This window comes from Carcharodon carcharias, chromosome 1 (assembly GCF_017639515.1).
Source record: "Carcharodon carcharias isolate sCarCar2 chromosome 1, sCarCar2.pri, whole genome shotgun sequence".
In the NCBI taxonomy this organism is placed as follows: Eukaryota; Metazoa; Chordata; class Chondrichthyes; order Lamniformes; family Lamnidae; genus Carcharodon; species Carcharodon carcharias.
This window is the reverse complement of record NC_054467.1, coordinates 51,798,852-51,819,662: the sequence shown is the minus strand read 5'-3', so window position 1 is coordinate 51,819,662 and position 20,811 is coordinate 51,798,852. Positions and strand designations below refer to the sequence as shown.

General features: G+C 42.6%; 1 protein-coding gene across 1 annotated transcript in view; it reads right to left on the bottom strand.

Annotated features, from left to right (window-relative positions):
* The window catches only part of LOC121271920 (acid-sensing ion channel 5-like), a 166,512-nt gene extending 147,461 nt beyond the window's left edge, over positions 1-19,051 (bottom strand). Inside the window, exons 1-3 of the mRNA XM_041178200.1 lie at positions 18,991-19,051; positions 10,070-10,376; positions 5,164-5,401 (exon numbers count right to left, since the gene is read on the bottom strand). Coding sequence (XP_041034134.1) covers positions 5,164-5,401; positions 10,070-10,376; positions 18,991-19,051 — 606 coding nt within the window. The remainder of the gene's footprint in view (positions 1-5,163; positions 5,402-10,069; positions 10,377-18,990) is intronic.
* Positions 19,052-20,811: the final 1,760 nt, after the last annotated feature.

The following is a 20,811-nucleotide window of genomic DNA, read 5'->3' as shown; positions in this document are numbered from 1 at the left end:
TGGTGTCTCAGCATTCCTAGTAATGTTTAGGTGTTCAGACTGCTGAACTGCTGGACTGAGAGCCTACAGGTCCCTTGGAACAATGGTATCTAGGGACATGATGGCAGTAGAATGACAGAGTCATTGGTTTACTGCATGCTGAGGGTCCCACTGTCAGGACCAAATGTGTGTCCTTAGTCAACACTGGTGAATAGCGAGACCACAGAAGGGATTCTACTGGCAGGACCCAATTCAGAGGCCAGTGCCTGGATAAATGATAGAGGTGTCTACTGCTGAGGTTGCAATTGGAAGGGAAGGGTGCCTCCATAGTGAGTGGCTGGGGAAAAAAGTGTCAGGGGCAGGCAGACAGGCCACAATAATCAGAGTAGTGAACCCTTCAGCGTTGGCAAATGGAGCCAGAGGTGACAAGTATGACAGCTGTGGGGGTGGGAGATCGGGGGTGGGGAGGTTGGCAGGGGTAGGGTAGGGGAATACCTATGTGGACCATCAAGCATCCAGAAAAGGAAGGCTCGCCTCCCTAGGAAACCTCTTGGAGGCCTCCTCGATGTTCCTGACTGTCCCCTCACACATCAGGGAGCCATTCTGATGCCAGTAAAATATTGGCAGGGTGGTCTAATGGCTCCCATTCCCACCATTTGAAATATTTCACGGTGGTGGGAAAATATACCTGCAATTTACAATCTTTGCCGCCTCCAAGCTCATGTCCAGAAGGCTTTATAGCCAGTGAATTACTTTTATAAAGTGTGGTCACTGATGTAACATAAGAAATATAGCAGCCAGTGTGCACACAACAAACTCCTACCAACAGAAATATGATACTGAGCAGATAATCTGTTTTCATGAAGTTGAGAGATAAATACTGGCCAAGTCACCAGGGATAACTCCTCTGCTCTTCTTTGAAATAGCACAGCAAGTATTTTTTACATCCTCCAAGCAGATAGATGGAGCCTCAGTTTAACTCCACCTGCAAGACAGCACCCGTGTCAATGCAACACTCCCCCAGTACTGCACTGGAGTGCCAACCTTGTTTTTTGTAATCAAGCCCTGAAATGAGACTTGAACATGCAACCTTGTGACTCAGATCTAACAGTGCTACCAACTGAGCCTCAGCTGACATTAATAAGACATTTAGGGACCTCACTTGGGTTGACAAAAAGATAAAAGTTGTTGCACTCCGGAGAGTGAGGTAACACGCCTGCTTTGTTTTAAAGAACTCTGGTATGGAATTTGATGAGATATCATAAGGAAAATGGCTGATGGATAAGTGTACTGAAATGTTTGATGCATTGGTTGGTCTGCCAGAAAACTTAACACCATTGTCAAGGATCACAGAGGGATTCAACACCAACTTTGCACAGAACTTTGTGCAGAGCTTGGAGTGTATCCTTTCCAGTATTGGAGTGGTTGTGAACTCCATGAGAACAGTTTTGGGCCTGACCATGATGAAGTGTCTGGTGGCCAATGCCTTAGCTTCCATTGTAGCACAAGCAGAAGCCAACCAGATCTAAGTGCTGCAGTGGAAGCTCAGACTGAGACCATGGCATCTCAGCTTGCTGCCATGCAGGTTAAGAATACTGCCATCATACCTACAGATGCCAGAGTTAAAAGGAACTCTTAGGGCCCCACAGCAGTTCTGCAATTTGTGCTTGAGCAGATTATTAGGATTACTCAGATGCTGATCTAGAGGAGTGCCAGTGTCTCTGTGGAGCATGAACGCCCTGTTCTCTCTCAGGATGACAGCATTCAGGCTCCCAGTACAGTCACTCTGCCAGTGCCCTTGCTGTGTCTGTCAGCCAGCCAGTCTAGGCTGCTGCCACTCATGCCAGGGGGATGCTATCTGTAGCCCTGGGAGGCCTTCTTTCATATTGAAGTTCTCAGACTTCTATGAGCCATGCTGCAGTCCCTGGGTTTAGACTCGTCGGAACATTAGACCAGACATAGTCACATAGAAGCAGGCATTAAGTGAATGCACAAGAATGATTAGTTAAGTTTTATATGGCACATTGGCTTTTTGTTGTATGCAGTTAGTTTGGAATAGCTGTTCATGTGGTGACTTTTATTTCAAGAGGATACTGTGGTGGTCCATTACGGAGAGAAGTGAAGGGTTATAATTGTTTTACAATGGAGATGTAGGGTCATGTTCAGTGAAACTGTAGTTAACTGAGATGACCACAGGCACCATGGCCAGAAAGGGGGATGTGCTGGTTGTCTGCTCCCTTCCTCCTGCTCCTACTCCGTCTCCCCCTCTGCCTCTTTCTCTTCCTGCTTCTCTTCCTTTTGCTCTTGAATTGTTCACCTTATCCCTGTTGGAAAGGGCTCTGCCCACACAATGGCAAGACTGTGGAAGGTGCAGCAGACCACTGCCAATCAGGACACACATTTCAGTGAACACTACAGTGCAATTCCAGAATGGTCCAGGCACAGAACCAGTGCATCCTAATAGTCTTCTCTATGATGGTTTGTGTGGCAGTAGGGGTCTCACTGCTCACATGTTGGCAACATGTTGTTGAGTTGCAGAGTGGAGTCACTGTGTTAAGAAGATAGCCCAGCAGCCACCCTCTGGTTTGCTGTGGTGACTCAAATACTGAGTGAACAGTGGGTTGGTGGACAATAAAAGCATCTTGACTGCTGCTGGGATAGTAGATATTCAACAACAATTTGTTGGGCATGGTTAGACACCAACTGCACGTTCAACAAGTGATAATCTTTGTGGTTATTGTACACCTCAATATTTAGCTGCTGTGTAAGAAAAGCCATGTATTTAGAATTGGTGGCACTCTGCACCAAGGATAAGCCCAACATCCTGACAAAGCAACAGGTGTGCTCCATCAATGGATTCCTTCTCCAGGCATAAGAGGCTACATCAACCCTGATGCAGCAATGGACAGTGAACTCTAAGATGTTAACTATGTCACCTGTTCCAGCCTGTAAATATTCAAATGTGTAAGAGTTGTGGGCTTTGCCGCTGGTAGTGCTGTCCTTGTGTGGCTCTGAGGTTAGAGTTCTGGCTCCAAGAGATGGCAAAATTCAGTGACCACCTCCTTCAGAAAGCACAGCCTCTGAACATACTACTCCTGGCTTAGGTGGAGGTAGGAAAAGTACATCTGGAAGACACTAAGTGAGTAAGGCCTTCTGCTCCCCTCCCCCTCTTCCTCCCTCTGAGAGCAGCTTTACCTCCTTTTTGCTGCCTCTGTTCCAGCTCCCTCTGATGCTGCAGCCCCAGTAGAGCTTCAGTTGTAGCCCCCATCACTGAGTAAGTGGTCTGACCAGAACCACTGAAGTCAAAAATAAGTCCTTTTCCATCTGCAACAGCACTCCCTGTTGACTTCTGCAAACAAGTATTACTAGAAACTCAAACTGAACCAATACAAATTAATCAGCAACTAATCTGAAAGAAGCTGATGATTCCTTTAAAAAGCACTATTGTGGACATAGGGTGAAGGGAGTCCTTTATGCTGCTGAACACATGCACCGATGAAAGGCCACCGACCTGAAACCTTAACTCTATTTCTGTCTCCACAGATTCCATCTGACTTGCTGAATATTTCCAGCATTTTCTGTTTTTATTATATGTTCAGCTGTGTTTATTACATACTGACTCATGTTAGGATCTTCCTGCTCTACATACTTCTGGTGCCTATGCTAATGCGCTTACTAAGGCATCTAGTGTGGGCTGTGGGGAACATGTGCCACATGGTGCAGATACCATTTTGGTACCAAAACAGCAACATTAACGCCAAAACTATAAAGGCAACAAAACCCAATTTTGCAGTCAAAGAACCATGTGGTGCAGAAGGCCATTTGGCCCATCATGCCAATGTAGGTTCTTTCTAAGAGCTTCCAAGTAATCCCACTTTCCTGCTCCTTCCCCATAGCCATCCATTTTACTTTCCTTTTTAATGATGATCCAATTTCTTTTTGAAAGCTTTTATTGAATCTGCTTCATCACTTTTTCAGGAAATGCATTCCAGGTCATTAAAACCTGATGGGTTAAAATAAATCTCATTTCATTCTGGTTATTTTGTCAATTGTATTAATTTATCAGGACCAGATTATCACTTCCTATCTTCACTACCTCAGCAGGCTGAGAGGCTGACTGACGACTGAATGCATAGGCCTTCAACATCAAGTCACTATCAGGAAGCAAAGAAAAAGGGAGAGGAGGATTGGAAAAGCCATGGGTGGGGAAGATTGGTGGTTCCAGATAAAATTAGAGGCCAGAGGGAGATTGGTGTCCGGAGGAGTGGCGGCACTGGAGAACAACGAGAAGGTTGGAGACTGGGCTTGGGGAGATCGAAAGTCAGAGAAGAGGTTGGAGGCTGGTCATGGAATTCAAGAGGCCAGGAGATTGGTTGGGGAAATCCAAATGTTTAGAGAAATGTCTGATCAGATGCTACCAGTGACCTAGATGACCACATGTACAGGAAGTGTCACCAGTAGCAGAAACTTGAACTCTGGACTTCAGAACTTGAGCGGCGGCTGGAGTCACTGTGGCGCATCCTTGTGGCTGAGAGCTATGTGGATAGCACATTCAGAGAGGGTGGGTAAAGCTGGTAAGATGAATTCAATAGATAAATGGAAAGACACTAACCTCCTTGATCCAGCAATCATCACCTCTCTTTAGCCATCGGGTTTCCCGAGGCCCCATAAACTCAGCCACCAGGGTTAAATTTAAAATGGAGTTTAAATATGAGCCACAAGTTACCAAAAATTATAATACTTAAATAGTAAATCTGCCTTCCAAGAACATGTTGGTTGCTGCTCCCCTGTCCTACCTCTGTTAAAGCTGGAAAAGGACTGGATGGAGACAGGTAGGTATCAGAATTCATTTCTTAGTTTCACAGAGAATGCTATGTAGTTCCAAAACATAACTGCAAGGCAAGAGATAACAAAGGCTGCTCAATCTATGAATGTTAAAGTGCCTAGCAAGTTAAGAGTTTAACATCTGGAATTTATGTGTGAGTTCTCTTGATTTCCTGTTGTAACTTTGCTGGAAGATCAGCAGAAACCCTAGAGGAATGTTATCAATGGTTAATTACATTGCTTCTCCAAGTTGGCTTCTGCCAACCATCCATTGAATAGACATCAAGAGATGAGAACAACCCTGTGGAAATTCACCCTAAGAAGTTTAACTCCAAGATAAAGCAAATAAGTTTAATTTACCTTTGCATAGCAGGGCTCCCCAAAGAAGTCACATTTTAAGAGAGTAGAGTCGTCAAGTTGGTAGCCATATTTTTTAGTGAAATTCTTGATGCTGAAAGATGGATTTCCTTGAAGAAAGTCTAGGATTTCTTGAGAAATGCTGCTATTTCCACCACTTTGGACAAGTCTTAGAGCAACACACACAATAGACCACAACATGTATATGATGTTCATGTTGGCTACTGCTTGGGCTTGGTATCTATAGGGAACAAAACAAATTAACTTTTTCATGCTGGCGTGAACACCAAAATAGTGGAAAATTGAAACTCACCTTTGATAGTATAGCTGGCATTATGAAAATATACAGCCAAGTGATAAAACTGAAGAAAAGCACATGGTGTATTGAAACTTAATCCTGCATTCCTTCAGTTAGTACATTTGATTGCCCTTCTTCATAGTTCCCCACTTAACCAAGCATATGATCAATCACCAGCTAAAGACCTGTGCCGTTTTTCAGGATTACTTTGATCAATTGTCTTCTTCATGAAAGGAACACAGGTCATAGGAATAGGAGTAGTCCATTTAACCCCTCAAACCTGTTCTACTTTCAATGAGATCATTGCTGATATGTGTCCTAACTCCCTATATCCACTTTTGCTCCAGATATCTTAATGTCTTTGGTTAACAAAACTACTGTTAATTTTAAAACTAACAGTTGGTCTAGCATCAGTTGCTATTTGTGGAAGAGAGTTCCAAACTTCCACCAACCTTTGAGTGCAGAAATGTTTCCTATTTTCACTCCTGAAAAATCTGGCCCTAATTTTTGGACTATGCCTCCTGGTCCCAGAATCCCCATCCAGAAAAAAATGTTTCTCCATATCTCCCTTAAGTGTTCCCCATAATATCTTAAAAGCTTTGATCAAATCCTTCTTTGACCTTTTAAATTCCAAGGAATATGATCCTTGTTTATATAATCTCTCCTCATAATTTGACCCTTGGAGTCCAAATATCAATCTGATAAATCTACCCTGGCATTGCCTCCAAGGCCAATATATCATTCCTAAGGTGCAGTGCCATGAACTGCTCACAGGACTCCGGGTGTGATCTAACCAGGGGTTTGTATAGCTGAGGCATGATTTCTACCCTTTTTTATTCTCGTCTGCTGGATATGAAGACCTTACTTCATTAGGCTCTTTGATTCTTTTCTGCACCTGTTCATGGCATTTTAATCTTCTATGCATCTGGACACACAAGTCTCTTTGGATCCCCCATAGCTTTTCACCATTTAGAAAGTACCCTGTTCTATCCTTTCTGGGTGCCCAAGTGGATGACCCCACATTTGCCTACATTTATTTGCCATAGTTTTGTCCATTAACTTAACCTATCAATTTCTCATTGTAATGTTGCATTTCCATCTATACCACTTAAAATGCCAACTAACTTTGTGTCAACAGAAAATTCAGATATGCCTTTCTATTCCATTATTAAAGTTAATAATGAATGCAAATAGTTGAGGCCCCAAGACAGGTATGGGACACTAATCATGTCCTGCCAATTATTCCTACTCTCTGTCTCCTATCACAGGGCCAATTTCCTAACCAAGTCAATTCCAAAAGATTCAATTTTAGTTAGCAGTCTCTTATGAGAGATGCCTTCATATGCTGCCTGGAGGTTAATATAAATTACATCCACAGGCATTTCCCTGTCCACAACGTTAGTCACCTCTTCAAAAATTTCAATCCAATTTTTCAGGCATGACCTACTTTTTCCAAATCCACACCAACTTTCTCTGATCAGCTGAAAATATTATATGTTCAGTCATTTTTTTCCTTGATTATAAATTCTAGCAGTTTCCCCACAGAAGGGCTGGACATTAAGCGAGTGGGTGCCTTTGGCAAAAGCAAAAGCGGGAATCTCACCCATTTTCACCAACTTGCATGGTCCTACAGCAACTTAACATCTGGCAAGACTTCTGCCCCACCTCTGGGGAGGAGGTCCCACCTCAGAGAGTTACCAGCCAATCAGATGGCTGACAGCTGTCTGGTCCCAGCAGTGGCCACTGGGAGTGGTGGCCACTGCTGGGATTGCATCCAGTGCCCAACAACATTTGTTGCTGGAGGCGGATGAGAGGTAAATAGGGGGTGTAATCAATGTGGCCAGGTCATCAGGCCCTGACAATGGGGTGCGAGGTGGGTGAGGAGCCACGGTGGGTCGTGGGCCTTGGTGGATAGGACAACGGGGGAGGGGAAATACAGGTTGTCTGGAGTTTGGGAGGTGACCTCTGATGGAAATAGGGGCCTGTAAAGTAGTCACCCCGACCCTTTTTTCTGCCCAAAGCCCAAGAAGTGTTACCTGCTGGGTTTCTAACCTGTCACCAGCCTCCACCTACTAGTGAATTAGGAGCAGGAGTAGGCCACTTAGCCCCTATTGCATGTACAAATTTGGTGAGGACATGGGCAGGGCAAGGTGGATAAGTGCCAAGAACATTGCCCATTACATCCAATTTTATGCTACCCCTACATGCCTTCAAAACCACCCCGGGAGTGCAAAATTTTGCCCAGATGTTAGGCTAACTTCTATAATTCCCTGGTTTCCCTCTCCCACCTTTCTTAGTGGAACGACGTGCACAATTTTCCAACCTAAAGGAATGATTCCTCAATTGAAAGAACTTTGGAAGACTATTGTTAGGGTATCAATGTTCTGACTTGAATGTTTTAAAACCCTGGAATGGAAACTAGCTGTCCTTGGGGATTTGTTACTTTTTAATGACATTATTTTCTTCATCAATGTTATTTTGCTTATGTTAATTTTGTAGAGTCCCTCTCCCTGATTCAATCTTAGTTTCCTTAGGATGTCTGACTTGCTGACCTCTTCCTCACTAGAAAACAATGAAGCAAAATAATTATTCAGTGGGCTGAATTTTGCCGTCGGCGAGCAGGGGGCGGGACCAACTCACCAACGCGCAAAATGACGCAAGGTGACATCTGGCAGAACCCCCGACATCATCCCACCCCATTTAAATTTTCAGGAAGGCGGGGGCGCAGCCAAATCAGCTGTGCGCCCACTGACTTGTCAATGGCCAATTGAGGCCATTGACAGGATCATTGAAACAATTAAAGGACCTGCACGTCCAACCTTAAGGTTGGCGGACAGGCCAGGAGCCCCGACGGGGAATAGGAAAAAAATGAAACCTCATCCACCGGCGGGATGAGGTTTCAGGTAGGGTTTAAAAAAATGTAATAAAGTTTTTGTGAAATTTATTAACATGTCCCATCTCGTTGACATTGTCACATGAGGGGGACATGTTAAGGATTTTTTTCCCTCTACTTTTAATGTTTGTACAACTTTCAGCGATCTCCCTGAGGCTAAGTGCTGCACTCTCACATTTGGGGAATCCCGCCCCCGCCCCCCCGCCCGCACAGGAAGCGCATAGTGCTTCCCGCCGGGCGTCACACTGGGCGGGCCTTAATTGGCCCGCCCGCTTAAAATCACCCTTATCAGTTGTCATGTGGACATTGCTCCAACCACCCTCTTCTTCCTAAAATAACTGTAAACATTCTTTGTTGATTTTGATATTATCTTGCAAGTTTCCTTTTATATTCCTTTCTTACAACTCTTACCATCTGTTTTCTAACCTTTTGTATTTTTTGCATTTTTCCCATTTGCCAGAGCCTATAATTTAAAAAAAATTTTTGTATGCTTTTTCTTTTAGTTTTATGCTGTCTGATAACTCTTTAGTTGCCTATGGCTGTCCTTTCTTGCAAGTAGAGCTCTTGCCCCTTCAGAGTATTAACTGATTCCTTATCATGCTGAACTGTTTTTCAACACGTTCCACTGTTTTTTTTTTTGCATTTTATCTATTAAAAGATTTGACTGGTTTTCCATGAACAGTCTCATGCCATAGAAGTCAGCATTACCCAAATCTACAATCCTAGTAGCCATGGGTAGGATTTTCAGGTCGTTGGGCGGGCACGGTGGGCAGGCCTGGGAGCGGCTGGGAAACAGCCTGTTGCCCACGTTCAGGCCCCGACCCCAATTCCATGCTGGCTGGCCAATTAATGACGTGAAATGCTTATTTGGTTCACACACCCTAACCTGTGTTTCTGTTCTAGTGTCTTACTCACACATTTCTTATTTCTTTCATTTTAATTACTTTACATCTATTAGTTTTCCCTTTACCTGTAGCACATAGAGCACAATTCCTGACTGTTACTCTACGTTTTTCCTTTTCTTTTGTTTTTGATCTATGTTTTGTGATTCAGTAATGTTTAAATGTCTTTCAAACAAGGCAACTGTGAACTGTGTCCCTGGATACAGGTATTGAAGATCTGCGTTAAAGCTTGGAATGTTACAGCTGATAATCTATTTCAAACTGTACAATTGCCTCTCACATTAGTTGCAAAGGCTGTGCATGATATGCAATTTGTCATCTCATCTCAGGCAGCCAATTAACATTCACACCTACTATAATGAGGAAAATTAATGTAGGCACATCCTAAAAGATCAATCTGATATTCTGCCATAACTTCAAGAAATCCCAGAAAAATAGCATAAGCACTGTTTACATGGCACACAGAAGTCTCTGTGTGACTTAGCTTCACAAGAGCTTTATGACCTGAGCACAGATATTGTGTTAGGTCAGATATTGCTTAAGTCTGCATTTGGGAATGTGTCCAGTCTTTGCTCGTACTGGTTCCCTTCTCTGTTTCATGCCTTCACACAAAAGATTGAATGATTCATGCAATCTCACTCTTTCAAAATTATGTAAATTGTATCATGTTTACTCTTATAGAGCATCATGTTGTCATAGCTCATTTTTGTTTGTCAACCAGATCATTTTGTGCTTTGCACTTTTCTTCATATGAATTTTCATTTTAAAATCATAGGGAAACATGCAAGACTATATTAAAAATGTAGCATGTCATACCTATTTAAGTTGCAGAAAGTAACAGCAGGAAATTCAATTTGCTCAACATACTTTATAGTGACAGATGTAGATGTTGGCCAGCTGAAGTAGCGAATGAAACACTGGGTGATCTGAGAAAAAACCACAATTACACAGCCAAGGACAACAACCATCCAGAAAACCCTGCGAATTCTAGGTTTGCTTTGCAGTGCATTTTGTAAACCATGGAAAGAGGTTGATGCTGCAAACTCATGGTCAAAGTGTTGTATGTTTTCCACGGGCAGTAACATTTTTCCAAATAAAAAAGACCAAATCTTTTTTAACGTGCCTAAAAGGATGCAAACAAGAGATAACAGTCATTGATTTTTTAAACTTTGAACAAACTCGTTTTGTTGATACAAGTGAAGGGAAGCTTTTCAAGCATGAAGCAATTGTGCAATTGGCATTGAGCTACAGTACTGCCTTACCTTTTGTTGCATAGGTGCTGCAATTGCCTTTAATAATGTAGATGCAAACATTTAGAAATATATTTTTAGTCAAATTTCTCACCTCTGGGCTCAAACTTGGTCCAGACTGAGAAGATAAAAGTTTGTTGACTCTTTGGGTTCCCTATAAAATTATTGGTTTCTCTCAAATTATTTCAGATTTTCAGCACCCATCGTATTTTGTTTTTGTTGTTCTGTGATCGAGTTAAGGAATGTCAATGTAAAGGGACCATTTTTTTCTACAGCTGGCTATGTTATACTTTCTGCTGCATGGAAAGATTGCTCCATTCCTCAGGATTGAGGTCTTCCACTTTGGTTAAATAAAGGTTACCAAGTAAAAGTATTACAGTACAAGCATACAATAATCATAAAAGCATTTTACAAGAGTTGTGATAAATTTGCATATTTCGTTTCCCTCTCCATGTCACAAAGTGATCCTTTTTCCTAAAATCAACTCTGCCTATATATGTGTAAGTGTGTGTAAAAAAATTACTGTGCTAAATGGGATAGATTTTGAACAGTATGATAAAAGCAAAATTCTGCGGATGCTGGAAATCTGAAATAAAAACAGAAAATGCTGCAAAAACTCAACAGTATCTGTCCCCCAACACCTCATCCCCTTCCCACAGCACCTCCCCATGTAATCGCAGAAGGTGCAACACCTACTCCTTTACGTCCTCCCTCCTTACTGTCCAAGAGCCCAAACACTCCTTTCAGGTGAAGCAGTGCTTCACTTGCACCTCCTTCAATTTGGTCTGTTGCAATCGCTGCTGCAAATGCAGTCTCCTCTACATTGGAAAGACCAAACTCAGGTTGGGTGACCATTTTGCGGAACACCTTCGGCCTGTCTGCAAGCATGACCCAGACCTTTCTGTCGCTTGCCATGTCAACACACCACCCTGCCCTCATGCCCACATGTCCGTCCTTGGCTTGCTGCAATGTTCCAGTGAAGCTCAACGCAAACCGGAGGAACAGCACCTCATCTTCCAATTAGGCACTTTACAGCCTTCTGGACTTAACTTTGGGTTCAATAATTTCAGATCATGAACTCTCTCCTCTATCTTTTATATCCCTTTTTATTTATTTTTTATTTTCTATTTACTTATTTTTATTTATTTTTATTCATTGTTTTATTCCCTTTTTTATCCCCCATTTTTTATCCTTTTATCCCCAACCACAGCCCCCTTCACCCCAACCCACACCCAAAAGGGCAATCTGTTACTTGTTCCATGTTTTTCTTTCAGAGTGCTGACCCTTGTTCTGCTATTAACACATTCTACTTTCTTACCTTAATGCCACTATCAGCACCTTATTTAGCCCTTACCACTACCATTAACTTCTGTCTTTTTGTTCATGACATCTTTGTTAATCTCTCCTTAACCCTCACCTATCACTGGCCTTCTATCCATACTCACCTGCTCCATCTGGCTTAAACAGTATAAATTTCATCACATTTCTACTTCTCTTTAGCTCTGAAATAGGGTCATATGTACTCAAAACGTTAACTCTGTTCCTCTCCCTACAGATGCTGTGACACCTGCTGAGTTTTTCCAGCATTTTCTGTTTTTATTTTAGATTTCAAACATATCTAGCATTCAAAAGCATCCATGAGATGCTGTGGGCCAACAGGAACAGCAGAATTGTACGCCAACACAATCTGTAACCTCATGGCCTGGCATATCCCCCACTCTACCATTACCACCAAGCCAAGGAATCAACGAAGTTCAATGAAGAGTGCACGACGGCATGCCAGTAGCAGCACAAGGCATACCTAAATATGAGGTGTCGACCCGGTGAAGCTACAACACAGGACTACTTGCATGCCAAACAGCATAAGCAGCAAGAGCAAAGTGATTCCACAACCAATGGGTCAGATCTAAGCTCTGCAGTTCTGCCACATGTAGTTGTGAAAGGTAGTAGACAATTAAACAACTCACTGGAGGAGGAGGCTCCACAAATATCCTCATCCTCAATGATAGAGGAGCCCAGCACATCAGTGCAAAAGATAAGGCTGAAGCAATTGCAACAATCTTCAGCCAGAAGTGCCAAGTGGATGATCCATCTCAGCCTCCTCCAGAGGTCCCCAGCTTCACAGATGCCTGGCTTTAGCCAATTCAATTCACTCCACATGATATCAAGAAACAGTTGAAGGCATTGGATACTGAAGGCTATGGGCCCTGACAATATTCCGGTCACAGTACTGAAGACTTGTGCACCAGGATTTTCTGTGCCACTAGCCAAGCTGTTCCAGTACAGCTTTGACACAGGCATCTACGCGGCAATATGGAAAATTGCCCAGATATGTCCTACGCACAAATCCAACCCAGCCAATTACTGCCTCATCAGTCTACTCTCCATCATCAGTAAAATAATGAAAGGGGCCATCAACAGTGCTATCAACTGGCATTTGCTCACTGATTCTCAGTTTGGGTTCTGCCAGGGCCACTCAGCTCCTGACCTCATTAGAGCCTTGGTTCAAAGTGATAGTCAGAGAAATCAAGGGCAAGAATCAAACAGGGCCTCAGTGAAAAATAGTGGGAACAGGACAAGTAATGTTAAAAAGACAAGCCTTAATGCTTTGTGCCTTAACGCGAGGAGCATTTGCAATAAAGTGGATGAATTAACCACGCAAATAGATGTAAACAGGTGTGATATAGTCGGGATTACGGAGACATGGCTGCAGGGTGACAGGGATGGGAACTGAACATCCAGGGGTATTCAGTATTCAGGGAGGACAGAAAAAAGGAAAAGGTGGTGGAGTTACATTGCTGGTTAAAGAGGAAATTAACTCAATAGTGAGGAAAGATATTAGCTCCAACAATATAGAATCGGTATGGTTAGAGCTGAGAAACACTAAGGAGCAAAAAAGGTTAGTGAGGGTTGTATATAGACTCCGAACTGTAGTGGTGATGTTGGGAATGGCATTAAACAGGAAATTAGAGACACATGTAATAAAGGAACATCTGTAATTATGGGTGGCTTTAATATGCATATAGATTGGGCAAATCAAATTAGTAACAATACAGTAGAGGAAGAATTCCTGGAGTGTATACGGGAAGTTTTTCTGGACCAATACATTGAGGAACCGACGAGAGAACAGGCCATCCTCAACGGGGTATTGTGAAATGAGAAATGAATAATTGGCAATCTAGTTGTGCAGGGCCCCTTGGGGATGAGCGCCCATAAAATGATAGAATTCTTCATCAAGATGGAGAGTGACGTAATTGATTCTGAGACTTGGGTTCTGAATCTTAATAAAGGAAACTACGATAGAATGAGGCGTGAGTTGGCTATGATGGATTGGGAAATGTTACCTAAAGGGATAACGCTGGATAGGCAATGGCAAACATTCAAAGAGCACATGGGTGAACTGCAACAATTGTTTATTCCTAAACAAAAACAGAAATACCTGGAAAAACTCAGCAGGTCTGGCAGCATCGGCGGAGAAGAGCAAAGTTGACGTTTCGTGTCCTCATGACCCTTCAACAGAACTAAGTAGAAAAAGGAAAGGGGCGAAATATAAGCTGGTTTAAGGGGGGCGGGTTGTTGGAACAAGCAAGCAGTGATAGGAGGAGATAACCAAAAGATGTCACAGACAAAAGAACAAAGAGGTGTTGAATGTGGTAATATTATCTAAAAGAATGTGCTAATTAAGAGTGGAGAGCAGGACAAGCAAGGTGGCTCTAGTGGGGGTAGAGTGAAATAAGTGATGGGTGGAATACATTTAAAAATAATAGAAATAGGTGGAAAAGAAAAATCCATATAAATTATTGGAAAAAACAAAACGGAGGGGGAAGAAACGGAAAGGGGGTGGGGATGAAGGAGGGAGTTCAAAATCTAAAGTTGTTGAGCTCAATATTCAGTCCGGAAGACTGTAAAGTGCCTAGTCGGAAGATGAGGTGCTGTTCTTCCAGTTTGCGTTGGGCTTCACTGGAACAATGCAGCAAGCCAAGGACAGACATGTGGGCAAGAGAGCAGGGTGGAGTGCTAAAATGGCAAGCGACAGGGAGGTCTGGGTAATGCTTGCAGACAGACTGAAGGTGTTCTGCAAAGCGGTCACCCAGTCTGCGTTTGGTCTCTCCAATGTAGAGGAAACTGCATTGGGAGCAACGAATGCAGTAGACTAAGTTGGGGGAAATGCAAGTGAAATACTACTTCTCTTGAAAGGAGTGTTTGGGCCCTTGGACGATGAGGAGAGAGGAAGTGAAGGGGCAGGTGTTGCATATTTTGTGTTTGCATGGGGAGGTGCCGTAGGTGGGGGTTGAGGAGTAGGGGGTGATGGAGGAGTGGACCAGGGTGTCTCGGAGGGAACGATCCCTACGGAATGCCACCAGGAGGGGTGAAGGGAAGATGTGTTTGGTGGTGGCATCATGCTGGAGTTGGCGGAAATGGAGGAGGATGATCCTTTCAATGCGGAGGCTGGTGGGGTGATAAGTGAGGACAAGGGGGACCCTATCATGTTTCTGGGAGGGAGGAGAAGGCGTGAGGGCGGATGCGTGGGAGATGGGCCAGACACGGTTGAGGGACCTGTCAACTCCCGTGGGTGGAAAACTTCGGTTAAGGAAGAAGGAGGACACGTCAGAGGAACTGTTTTTGAAGGTAGCATCATCAGAACAGATGCAACGGAGGTGAAGGAACTGAGAGAATGGGATGGAGTCCTTACAGGAAGCGGGGTGTGAGGAGCTATAGTCGAGGTAGCTGTGGGAGTCGGTAGGCTTGTACTGGATATTGGCGGGCAGTCTATCACCAGAAATTGAGACAGAGAGGTCTTGGAAGGGAAGGGAAGTGTCAGAGATGGACCATGTGAAAGTGATGGAGGGGTGGAGATTGGAAGCAAAATTAATAAATTTTTCCAGGTCCTGACGAGAGTATGAAGCAGCACCGAAGTAATCATCGATGTATGGGAGAAAGAGTTGTGGGAGCATCTGGCGCAAAAGTAAAACAGGAAAGGTGGCCAAACCATGGCTTACAAGAGAAATTAGAGATGGTATTAGATGCAAGGAAGAGGCATACAAATTGGACAGAAAAAACTACAGACCCGAGGATTGGGAGCAGTTTAGAATTCAGCAAAGGAGGACAAAGGGATTGATTAAGAAGGGGAAAATAGAGTACGAGAATAAGCTTGCAGGGAACATTAAAAACTGACTGTAAAAGTTTCTATAGGTATGTGAAGAGAAAAAGATTGGTGAAGACAAATGTAGGTCCCTTACAGTCAGAAACAGGGGAATTTATAATGGAAATCAAAGAAATGGTTGACCAACTAAATACATACATTGGTTCTGTGTTCACAAAGGAGGACACTAATAACATACCAGAAATGTTGGGGAACACAGGGTTTAGTGAGAGGGAAGAACTGAAAGAAATCAGTATTAGTAGGAAATGGTGTTGGGGAAATTGATGGGATTGAAGGCCGATAAATTCTCGGGGCCTGATAATCTACATCCCAGAGCACTTAAGGAAGTGGCCCTAGAAATAATGGATGCATTGGTGGTCATCTTCCGAGATTCTATAGACTCTGGAACAGTTCATACAGATTGGAGGGTAGCTAATGTAACCCCACTATTTAAAAAAGGAGGCAGAGAGAAAACAGGGAATTATAGACCAGTCAGCCTGACGTCGGTAATGGGGAAAATTCTAGAGTCCATTATAAAAGATTTAATAGCTGAGCACGTGGAAAACAGTGGCAGAATCGGATAGGGTCAGCATGGATTTATGAAAGGGAAATCATGCTTGACAAATCTACTGGAACTTTGAGAGAATGTAACTAGTAGAGCTGATGAGGAGGAGCCAGTGGATGTGGTTTATTTCGACTTTCAGAAGGCTTTCAACAAAGTCCCACATAAGAGATTGGCATGTAAAATTAAAGCACGTGGGATTGGGGGTAGTGTATTGAGATGGATAGAAAACTAGTTGGCAGACTTGAAACAATGTAGGAATAAATGGGTCTTTTTCTGAATGGCAGGCAGTGACTAGCAGGGATCGGTGCTGGGACCTCAGTTATTCACAATATATATATTGAGAGAATTAAATGTAATATCTCCAAATTTGCAGATGACACAAATCAGGGTGGGAGGGTAAGCTGTGAGGAGGATGCAGAGATGCTTCAGTGTGATTTGGACAAGCTGAGTGAGTGGGCAAATGCATGGCAGATGTAGTATAATGTGGATAAATGTGAGGTTATCCATTTTGGTAGCAAAATCAGGAAGGCAGATTATTATCTGAATGGCTATAAATTGAGAGGGGGGAATGTGCAATGAGACCTGGGTGTTCTTGTACATGTAAGGGTGTCCTTACACAGGTAAGCATGCAGGTGCATCAGGCAGTAAAGAAGGCAAATGATATGTTGGCCTTCATAGCCAGAGGATTCGAGTACAGGAACAGGGACATCAATTGCATAGGGTCTTGTTGAGACCACATCTGGAATATTGTGTGTAGTTTTGGTCTCCTTATCTAAGGAAGGATGTACTTGCTATAGTGGGAGTGCCGCAAAGGTTTACCCGACTGACATATGAGGACAGATTGAGTCGATTAGGATTATATTCGCTGCAGTTCAGAAGAATGAGGGGGGATCTCATAGAAACCTATAAAATTCTAACAGGGCTAGACAGGGTAGAAGCAAGAAGGATGTTCCCAATGGTGGGGGAGTCCAGAACCAGGGGTCACAGTCTGAGAATATGGAGTAGACCATTTAGGATTGAGATGAGGAGAAATTTCTTCACCCAGAGAGTGGTGAGCCTGTGGAATTTGTTACCACAGAAAGTAGTTGTGACCAAAACATTGTATGCTTTCAAGGAGTTAGATATAGCTCTTGGGGTGAAAGGGATCAAAGGGTATGGGGAGAAAGTGGGAGTAGGCTATTGAGTTGGATGATCAGCCACGATCATAATGAATGGCAGAGCAGGCTCGAAGGGCCGAATGGCCCACTCCTGCTCCTAATTTCTATGTTTCTAATTTAATTTCATAGCTCCTCTTTGCCTTCCTAATTTTCCTTTACTTCTCTCCTAACTCTTCATAGTCTTTTTTACCCTCTGATGTATATATACTCATTCCTATACCTCAATTCTTCCTGTTTGTCTTTCTTTATCTATGGAGTCCGAATAGTTATCGTTTAGTTTGTTCTTTCCTTTTCATGGGATATATTTTCCCTATACACTGTTGAACATCATTTTAAATGTTTGCCATTATTGTTCAACATGGTTGCTTGTCAATATCGTTCCCATTTTATTTTCTCGAGTTCTATTCTCAATCCCTCAATAATCAGCTTTTCCACAATCTATTAACTTTGTTTTTTTGTTATATTTATGTTCTTCTCTATCATTATCTTATATTATGATGAATATTACATAGATGCTCTGCTAAATTTACTTCTCTTATCTGCTCTGGTATATTCCCCATTATTGAATCCAATAATGAATCTTCCTCGCTGGGCTTCTTGCATATTGGGTTAGATCGAAGCCCTGTACACATTGAAGGAATGCCATTCTCTTGTCTCATTTGCCTAACTCAGCTATCCAATTAATATCAGGGCAGTTGAAATTCTCCATGATTGTCAATCTTTTTTGTTACCTAGTCCCCTAATTCTCAATCCTCTATTTCTTCCTCAACCCCTTTTCAACTATGGGATGGTCTGTAAACTACACCTAGTAGTGTAACGAGTCTTTTATTCATATGGTTTCTATTTTTGTGTTTCTGATAGCTGGACCCTTTTCTCTAGTACGATTAATTTATACCTCACCCCATCTTCTTAGTTTTAAAGTATTTGCCAGGTCCCCATTTTCTTATTCCACCAGAACCTGTCCTGGTTCAGATGGAGCCCAATCCATTGATACAGCTAGTTTTTTGTCCCAAAACTAGTGCCAGTTTCCCATGAAAATTACCCCTCTTTCTCACACCAGCCCTTTAGCCATGTGTTAATTCTTCTGATCTGTCTGCTCCTATATCAATTTGCACATTCCAGAGGCTCTCATTTAAAAAGCCAGACCTAACTTTTGATACTCTTTCACAGGACATCCTTATTCCTATCTATGTGGTTTGTTCAAACAAGGACCATAATAACTGACTTTTCCACTTGCCTTTTTACTTTTTCTCGAGCAGCCCTGAGATATATCTTACCCTGGCACTGGGTAGGCAATGCATATTTAATGATTTGTGTCCTTGGCTACAGAGGATGCTAACTATCTATCCTGCTAATTATAGAGTCCTGTATTTTTTTTATTTTGTTCTTTCCCCCAGCCTTCTAAGACCTTGGTCTGCCTTGTGGCTGTACTCTAGCCACTTTCGCACACTTTTCCAAAGCTCTGCCAATTATAACCACAACCTTATCTGGTCAGATTTTTATGACGGGTTTTTTGTTTGACTGTTCCTTACTCGCTGTCGATCCAGCCTACACTCTGGTTACTCATCTTTCACAACTGAGCTAACTCAGTGCTAGTCCTCTCGATGCACTGTTCTACTCACCACAAAGGATCCGTCTGCTTACCAGCTTTTTATCTTCCAAGTTTTGCTGTGCAGTCACCATGCTGCAATTTCAACATTTTCTGTAGCTGTGGCTCTATTGTGTTCTGACCTGAACTTTGAGGGTCCTTCTCATCCCATGTAACATGAGCTAAGACTGTTCATTAAGTTATACCTGTATTTAATCTTGCTGCCAGGCTGCTGCCAGCACCATGTTGTTGAGAAGGAACCACTGCTACGCACCATGTCATGATCTTTTATAATGATATAAAGGCATCAATCGCTCATAAGGGATTGTGTAAACACGCTGTGGGTTCATTTATTGAGACTAGGCACAAGGGAACATTAATACATGGACAGGAATCTTGAAGGCATCAAAGTTGCAGAGCTGTGTGTCTGTGCCCTGCTGATAGCAAAAGTGAAACTAAAACTGGATCACATTACACACTTCCTTTCTAGTGATGTCAGGCTGCAATCCATTAAAGGCAAATTACAACTATATTCTGGATAAAACAGTCCAGATATCCCTGCCGCTCCCTTATGTTTTAGAGTCTCTCTAACTCACACCCCAGCTCAATGAATCTGAGCCAGAGAGATTTGGGATGAGACACCTCCTGCAGATGTGTTTGTTCCAGATACTCTCACCATCCACAGACTCCAATATTTTGCATTCCAGACACACAATCTCTTCTGCCATATCTTTATTTTTATTTAATTTTTTTTATTCAATGATTATTTGCTGTTATATTAAATAGTTTAACTAGTTAAGCTATAAAGGGGGTTAATTAAGGAAAGCAGGCATGAATTTCTTAAGGGAAAAGCATGTTTAACTAACTTTCTGGAGTTTTTTTGAAGAGGTAACAGAGAGGGCTGATGAGGGCAATGATGTTGATGTAGTGTACATGGACTTCCAAAAAAACATTTGATACGGTGCTACACAAGCTTGAGCAAAATTATGGCTCATGGAATAAAAGTGGCAGTAGCAACATGGATAAGGAATTGGCTGAGTGACAGGGAACAGTAGTGGTTATTGGATCTTTTCCATGCTAGTGAAAGGTTTGTAGTGAAGTTACCCAGGGGTCAGTGTTGGGACGCTTACTTTTCCTGATATATATTAATGGCCTAGACCTTGGTGTACAGGGTACAATTTCAAAATCTGCAGATGATATAAAACTTGGAAGCATTGGGAACTGTGAAGGGGATAGTGTGGAAACTTCAAAGGAACATAGGTTGGTGGAATGGGCAGACAGTTGGCAGATGAAGTTGAATGCAGAGAAATTTGAAGTGATTCATTTTTGGTAGGAAGAATGTGGAGAGACAATAAAAGGGTACAATTCTAAAGGGGGTGCAGGAGTAGAGGCACCTGGGTGTTTATGTGCATAAATCATTGAAGGTGGCAGGACAGGTTGAGAGAGCAGTAAATAAAGCTTACAGCATCCCGGGTTTTATTAATAGGGGATGGACTACAAGAGCAAGGAGGTTATATTGAATTTGTATAAGTCACTAGTTTGGCCTCAGCTAGAGTATTGCATCCAGTTCTTGATGCTGCACTCTAGGAATGATGTGAAGGCGTTAGAGGGAATGCAGAAAAGATTCAGGAGAATGGTTTCAGGAATGAGGAACTTTGGTTATGAAGATAGATTGAAAGAGTTAGGACTGTTTTTCTTAGAGAAAAGAAGGTTGAGAGGAGATTTGATAGAGGTATTCAAAATTATGAGGGGTCCAGGCAAAATAGAGAGGGAGAAATTATTCCCACTCGTGAAAGGATCGAGAGAGAGCGAGCACAGATTTAAAGGTAATTAGTAAAAGAAGCAAAAAAGCAAC